The following is a 7,976-nucleotide window of genomic DNA, read 5'->3' as shown; positions in this document are numbered from 1 at the left end:
AACGGTAGTGAAACACTTCTCATGTTTGTCCAGCCATTGCACCTTAAAGCTGATGTGTGCACTTTATACACACTAAAACACTTTTCTTACTTCTCTTTTTGCAACATTCTTGTGACTGAGCTGTGACGTCAAAAGCAGCAAACGAGAAACACAACTCATAGTTGTTTCTTTTAAAAGAATCTGCTACTGGTAAAACATCTATTATAATAACTATATTTTATGGGACATCACAAATGGCATCTGCACTGTAAAAAATATTTTTCAAAGTAGTAAATAAAAACTTAATAGAGATTATGATCCCCCTTATATATACCATTTTATTTTATTTTATTTCACTATCATTATCTGCATTATTATTGCTTGCGATAGTGTATCATGTTTTCAATATTGTCTTTTATATTGTGAAGCACTTTGGTCAACTTTTTTTTTTTTTAGCTGTGCTATATAAATAAAAATATTTGATTGATTGAGTACATTGTACAAAAAAAAAACAAACAAACAAATGAGTCTTTCCATTTCAAAATTTTGTGTTTAATTCAGTGTGTTACTTACCATTTCTTTGTCATTATTTGTGAAATACACTAGCCATTCTAAGTCCAAACTGTTTCAAAGGCATTCTTTTTTTCAGTGTGCAAAATGTAACAATTCACCCAGAATACATGTGTTTCGGACAGAATTTAATAATTGAATGATCATTTTGCGTGTGATGGCTCACATGATGAAAGAAGGTTTAGAAGTTTTGAAAAGTTGACCATTTCAATGCGAATCAACTCAGTTTTGATCCATGTGCATGTAGTTTTTGTGCAAGTTGTAGACAAGTGAACTTACTCTTTTGCATGGGCGCGAGCAATTTGCTTAAATGAATAAGTAATTCATAATTAGTGTGAACAAGAAACTTATTTTATGGAGGAAAATTAGCCAAAGCAGTTGAGAAAAACTGGTTTTTGAATCCACATGGTGTAGTACCAGCATCTGCCAGCAGGGGCGGATGGACCCTCACTAACCAGCCAAACAAGACCCCCGAATCTGACCTGTGGATCCCAATGTGTTTGAGTAATATCAGTTTGATCCACAAAGGCAAGCAGAAAACATAAGCAGGGATTGTTGACTGTCTCTGTTAAAACGGAAAGAAAACTGAAAAGAAACTACACAGCCATTCGTTTGTTTGTGGGTGATTGCAGGTTTTTTTGGAAACTTCCGTTGTGAATGCAGAAATGCGCTGAGTCAGGAAAATGCAACCGCTACCCCCCCTCCAAAAAACCCGTTCGTTCCTGTGCTCTGTCCCCTTTCTGTCTTATTCCGCCACATCCTGCCGTCCCCACACATCTCCCTGGTTATCTCTGCCTTCCCTCCACCTCTCTCTTTATCTGTCGTGCTCTGTGCACCTTTGATGTGCAGCTCTGCATTGAGCACACTGAGGTTGAAATCGAGAGCTAGAAAATAAGGAAGATAAGCGGCGTTGTGCAAGACTATTGTGGCTCGCTAGACAAGACTCTGACATTGCAATATTTTATTAATATGATACACATTTAATGCACATTCCAGTCAATATCAAAATACAGTATGCACTTTTATAAATAACAATCAAATAATGTCACACCCCCACTCCATGCCAGAACATGAACGCACAGCTGAACGTTTGATCGATTCAAGTGCGCAGTCTCGTTGAACGCACTTAAAGGAATAGTTAACCCAAAACTGAAAATTTACCAAAAGTGTCCTCAGGCCATCAAAAATGTAGATGAGTTGGTTTATTCATCAGATTTACTTTCATTACAGTAAATGGGTGCCATCAGAATGAGAGTCCAAACAGCTGATAAAAACATCACCATAATCCACACCACTCCAGTCCATCAGTTAACGTCTCGTAAAGCCAAAAGCTGAAACAAATCGAAATGTGAAATATGAAATATGAAAATATGAGTCCATAATCCATAATAATGTTTCCGCCAAAAGTGGTCTGGTCTGAATCGGGAGAAAAATCTGCACAGATCAAGCACCATTTACACGCCAAAACAGCTCTAAATAAATATGTGGCTGGATTTTGATGTGAGAGACAACAGGAGATGGATTTTATCACTGTAGGAAGAGTTATTATGGATTATGAACTGGAGTGGTGCGTATTATTGTGATGTTTTTATCAGCTGTTTGGACTCTCATTATATATATTCAGCTTATAATACATAAGGATAGATAACAATTTGTTTACAAGCATCTGAAACATGTTTTCTTAAATAATAATAATAATAATAATAATAATAATAAAAAACATGATTACATGATTAATAGAGAAATGGCATCTGATCTGAGGGTCAGATTTCAGCAATACATGCTAAATATATTTCATTCACCTGCAGAAGTAAAAAAAAAAAATAGCACAATTCTATATTGCAAAGATTCATAAAATGTCAAATAATATTTAAAAACTGGAATGAGAACCTGAGAGTGCATGTGTGTGTGATTTTCTCGCAGCAGTATGTCAGTGCTTATATCATGAAGGCACCAAAGAAGTTCTCGTATGCATCACTGTGCACCTGCGAGCTGTTATTGACCTTCACGAACACACTGTCTCCTTTAAACAGCTGGAAGACGCCCCCCAGGTAGCTGTTGCCCCTCCACTGGGAGTTATTGGGGACGCAGATAAACCTACAATAAAGACATTCATGAGCTTCAGCGCTTGCAGCCGTGACCTGAAGCGATCTGTGGTGTGGTGTGGAGTACCTGGAGCTCTGCATCAGCTCGATGGCCTTGGAGCTGTACCTCTCTGTCCACTGCATGACCTGATGCTTGAAGTAGTTGCAGTTCTCCAGGTGAGCGATCTTGGAGAAGATGTAATAGTGTCCGTCCTGCTGGACGTACAGGCTGTTGTTCTTGTATTCCAGACCCCTCATGAACACGGGGAAGCTGTCGGTCCTCCAGTGCAGGACGCCGTTCCCGCCGGACGCGGGCGAAGCACCTACACAAACACACACAAATGTCAAGCAGGAGCCAGCTGCAGTGCTTTTAGCAATCTAATGGCTGATGCACATGAAGAAAAATGGAAAACATATTTCATAAATACACTAAAAGTAAAAGTAGTAGAAGGTGTTTCATACTTTGCAGAAATGCTGCTGGTTTGCTCTCAGCTTTGGGAGGCTTTGCAGGCAAAACTTCATTAAAATCTGTTGAGAAAACAAGCTGAATGAACACTGAACACATCGTGACAAGCAACGCTTCAATGCTCTGACTGTTTGTGTGTGTTTACCAACCATGTGGACTTCTGGAAAACGAGTTGTCTCCCTGTGGGTAAACATTTACAGCAGCGTTAATGTGATCGTCAAACACGTGTTTATGTACGCACACATACACTTCAGTCAAAAATATACTCACTTTTCTATATTCCACTTTCTGGTCATCTGACGTTGTCTAGAAAAAAAATTAAGAAAATATTTGATGTTTTTCGCAACTTTTTCCAAGAACGTTTTGGCATTTCAAACGTGAAAATACAGGGTAAATGAAGGACTGTTTACAGCAATTTGAACGAATGGCTGTTAATATGTCTGCCCGAGCTGAAACCAATATTTGTCTCATCAATGCATCTGATTTTTAGGTGTTCTAATCTCTTTTGTATCGCACTGCTAAATAAAGCCAGCCAACCAATAGGATTCACACTTTTAGTCACATGCTCAGAGCCGTACAGTAGCTGTTACAGTGAGAAGCAGAGGAACAATCAGCTCTCGCCTCAATGTTACTGTATTATGGTGCTGTTTTATAAATACCACAACGAATTAGGAAATTGAAAACATGCAAATGTTGTTTAACATCCTGTCCAAAGTCCAAAGTATACTTCGGTTAGATTCCGCATACAGAGCGCATGATGCAAATTTCATCACCAGAATAGTATATACACCACTCAATTTTTGTAACGATGTGTACTTCGTACACCCAGGTCGCACGTGAGCATTGAATTGGCTTTGCACTAATCAGTTGTTCCACAAGGTGGCAGCACTGGCCTGTCGTTTCACAGGAGAAAACAAAACAAAAGAGATGGAAAAACAACAAAATAGCTGCAACTAAATCGGACACCGAGCACTTGTGCGAGAGAGTTATTAGAGAGCTTTAGTTTTTTCGCTCATAACTTCTGGAGAAATATGCAGCAGATGTTGGACAAAGATGAATCTTTCTAGAGCGCATGTGTCGACCGCCAGAGTACACTTTGAGAGGCTACGTGTTTGACTGTATGCATCAGCTAGCATACATGTATGAAAAAATACTTTGAGCTTTACGTAGCGCTTTTTAACCAGGTTATTTTGACCTTTCCTAAAGCGCCATCTACTGTTTCTACTACTATATATTCATTCAGCCTGTCTGCCTTTTGTTAACACATTGGTCTGAACAGACAAAAATCACATGCAAAAATCATTAGCATTAATTTGGGATCATTTTGCTATCACTAATCAGCAATAGATTTATTTATTTTTAATTTTCTAGATATCTACAGCTTAATATTGAACTTTTATTCTGGGGGAAGCTGAATTAGGGTATACAAGAATCTACTGTTTTAATGTTTTTAACAAAACCGACTTTTTTAAAAGACTCCGAGTCCTTTAAGATCCGTTAGGAAGTAGGGAAAGGTCCTCATAACACACTGTTATTAGTTACGATGAAGGACCAGAATGAACACCAATTGATCCTAGTCTAATTAGTCTAATCGTGTATTTCTAATGCCTTTTACTGTTTGTTATGTCTGTATATAATGTTTTTTTTTTTGTTTTCCTTCTTGGTTTTGAAAATGTCACAATGGCTTGGGTGTCTGGCCTGGGTGTAAGTGTGCAAACCCTTATATATGTTTACAGGAAATCTACACAGTAATCCAAAACCATGAGCAATGTTCTGCGGGGTTGTGTAACCTAGTGGTTAGCAATCTGAGCTAGTTACAAAGGGTTCAAACAATCAGCTCTCGCCTCAATGTTACTGTATTATGGTGCTGTTTTATAAATACCACAACGAATTAGGAAATTGAAAACATGCAAATGTTGTTTAACATCCTGTCCAAAGTCCAAAGTATACTTGGTTAGATTCCGCATACAGAGCGCATGATGCAAATTTCATCACCAGAATAGTATATACACCACTCAATTTTTGTAACGATGTGTACTTCAGACACCCAGGTCGCACGTGAGCATTGAATTGGCTTTGCACTAATCAGTTGTTCCACAAGGTGGCAGCACTGGCCTGTCGTTTCACAGGAGAAAACAAAACAAAAGAGATGGAAAAACAACAAAATAGCTGCAACTAAATCGGACACCGAGCACTTGTGCGAGAGAGTTATTAGAGAGCTTTAGTTTTTTCGCTCATAACTTCTGGAGAAATATGCAGCAGATGTTGGACAAAGATGAATCTTTCTAGAGCGCATGTGTCGACCGCCAGAGTACACTTTGAGAGGCTACGTGTTTGACTGTATGCATCAGCTAGCATACATGTATGAAAAAATACTTTGAGCTTTACGTAGCGCTTTTTAACCAGGTTATTTTGACCTTTCCTAAAGCGCCATCTACTGTTTCTACTACTATATATTCATTCAGCCTGTCTGCCTTTTGTTAACACATTGGTCTGAACAGACAAAAATCACATGCAAAAATCATTAGCATTAATTTGGGATCATTTTGCTATCACTAATCAGCAATAGATTTATTTATTTTTAATTTTCTAGATATCTACAGCTTAATATTGAACTTTTATTCTGGGGGAAGCTGAATTAGGGTATACAAGAATCTACTGTTTTAATGTTTTTAACAAAACCGACTTTTTTAAAAGACTCCGAGTCCTTTAAGATCCGTTAGGAAGTAGGGAAAGGTCCTCATAACACACTGTTATTAGTTACGATGAAGGACCAGAATGAACACCAATTGATCCTAGTCTAATTAGTCTAATCGTGTATTTCTAATGCCTTTTACTGTTTGTTATGTCTGTATATAATGTTTTTTTTTTTGTTTTCCTTCTTGGTTTTGAAAATGTCACAATGGCTTGGGTGTCTGGCCTGGGTGTAAGTGTGCAAACCCTTATATATGTTTACAGGAAATCTACACAGTAATCCAAAACCATGAGCAATGTTCTGCGGGGGTTGTGTAACCTAGTGGTTAGCAATCTGAGCTAGTTACAAAGGGTTCAAACCATCAGCAAATGCAAAACCTCAGGTTTACTGCTGAACTAATACGTGCCATTGGCCAAAGGATAGATCATCCAGTCATTACTGACACCAGAACAGCAGAGGCCTGCCTGTATTTAACAAAAGACTCTGATCAGGGGTCAAAAAGGTCAAAGCAGAGCGAGATTTTCAGACGTTTGGCAGCATCCAAAAAGAGAACGATGGGAACATTCCCTGCAGTGTTACAGGAAGTGATGTGGGGGAATCTGGTCATCTGACCATGACTGACGATATTCTTGTGTCATCGATGCAATTACTGTACACACAAGTTTCATGAGCTCATATTATCCGAGTCACACCGCATGACCACAGAAAAGATGAAGAGAGATGAAAATGGGTCAAAAACACTGTAAAAGAGAGGTTGAGCAGCTACAGCAACTAAAATATGCACTTTCCCTTTTAGATGTACAGTAGGTGTGTCAGCACTAGTGAAATGACTGTGTGTTGGGGTTTTTTCCAATTTAATAAATGTTTTCATTACAAATATTCTCAGAACTGCAATCGAAGTGAAAGCTGAAGGTGTGCATGAGTCAGTATTTGGTGTCTCTGGAGCGACATGAACTAAACCTGATGGTCAGGATCTCCAGATGATCTTCAGTCCGAGTCCCGTGATCAGTGATCTCTGTGCTCTTCTGGAGGCCACTGTAAATACTCATAACTCTAGATGTTGAAGGAAAGTTCATGTCCATGTGTTCTTGTCCTCATTTAAGGGTCACACTTGTGATGCTCGGAGGGTAAAAACTGGTCATTTTTTTGATTAAATGTTTGTTTACGTTACTAATGTTTTGCCACTTGTTTCTATATATACACACACACACTACCTAACTGAGACTTGTCACAGCACTCGCATATTACTCTTTTGTTAGTTTTGATTGCTTCTATTGCCATCATTTGTAAGTCGCTTTGAATAAAAGTGTCTGCTAAATGACTATTTTATTCAATAATATTGCTTCATTAATATTCTGTATGTTGAGAGAATGTCTTGGTCTTAGACCCTTTTCACTGCTAAACTGTGGTATAAACAGATAAGGCTGTGTTCAGATGTTAGTTTAAATTATTTTCAGATGTACTTTTACTAAGTTTTGCATTTGGATATATTTGGGCATAATTAAAGACTGGTTCATCATGGCTACTTAATAATACACAGTTGCTCTGTATGTTCATTTTCCCCATTCAGATCACAGGTGTGACTTTTATTTTATGATGGTTTTCTCTTTTCCAATCATGTAAATCATTTGTAAAACATAAAAAATTTTTTTTGGGTCTAACGTGACCAAAGGCGTCCAGAGTGTTAACTGAGCATAAGTACAGTAATAAGTGTATGATGAGGAACCCATGCATGAGGACTCACCGTGGGCCTGCTGTAGAGATGCCAGATGAACCCAGCCTCGATGAAGACGCCCAGCAGAGCCACGGCCAGCAGCAGGTAGATGACGGAGAGCCGCGGGCCGTCCCTCCTGACAGACACCTGGGGCGGGAACGCCTGGCTGTCCACCACAAACACCTTCATGTCTTTATTCACGCTCTCAGCTGCGTCCGCCATGATGCAGCTCCTGTACGACTGACCTAACACCTTCAGAAGGGAAACCTCCCAGTCAGAGCGCCACGGCCCGCTCCTCCAGAGAGTGTGTGAAGCCTTCACTGCAGTGTGTGAGAGTCCATCCTCACCGCCAGCACAGCAAACACACCAGCATCATCTGAGCTTCAGAGCCTTCTGAGAGCGACCTGACATCCTCTGACCCTGAGCCTCACTGAGCCCAGAGACACACACACAGAGAGAGAGAGAGAG

At 39.3% G+C, this 7,976-nt stretch overlaps 1 protein-coding gene across 1 annotated transcript; it reads right to left on the bottom strand.

The window, feature by feature from the left end:
- Window positions 1–1,479: 1,479 nt before the first annotated feature.
- On the bottom strand, window positions 1,480–7,976 carry LOC131540350 (tumor necrosis factor ligand superfamily member 14). The gene is made up of 6 exons (XM_058775092.1): window positions 7,539–7,976; window positions 3,370–3,405; window positions 3,249–3,279; window positions 3,096–3,161; window positions 2,722–2,956; window positions 1,480–2,646 (listed from the first exon to the last, which is right to left on the bottom strand). Exons 1-6 carry the CDS (start codon window positions 7,728–7,730, stop codon window positions 2,487–2,489), a joined length of 720 nt encoding a protein of 239 aa, XP_058631075.1. The 5' UTR covers window positions 7,731–7,976; the 3' UTR covers window positions 1,480–2,486.

Source organism: Onychostoma macrolepis, chromosome 01 (assembly GCF_012432095.1).
Source record: "Onychostoma macrolepis isolate SWU-2019 chromosome 01, ASM1243209v1, whole genome shotgun sequence".
Classification (NCBI taxonomy): Eukaryota; Metazoa; Chordata; class Actinopteri; order Cypriniformes; family Cyprinidae; genus Onychostoma; species Onychostoma macrolepis.
Note: the sequence above shows the minus strand (reverse complement) of the source record. Positions and strands in the feature narration are given on the sequence as shown.

Coding starts and splice junctions, on each gene's coding strand:
- LOC131540350 (XM_058775092.1), bottom strand. CDS start 7,730: ATGGCGGACGCAGCTGAGAGCGTGAATAAAGACATGAAGGTGTTTGTG. Junction 3,406..7,538: donor ATCTCTACAGCAGGCCCACG/GTGAGTCCTCAT, acceptor TTTTTTTTCTAG/ACAACGTCAGATGACCAGAA. Junction 3,280..3,369: donor AGAAAGTGGAATATAGAAAA/GTGAGTATATTT, acceptor GTTTACCCACAG/GGAGACAACTCGTTTTCCAG.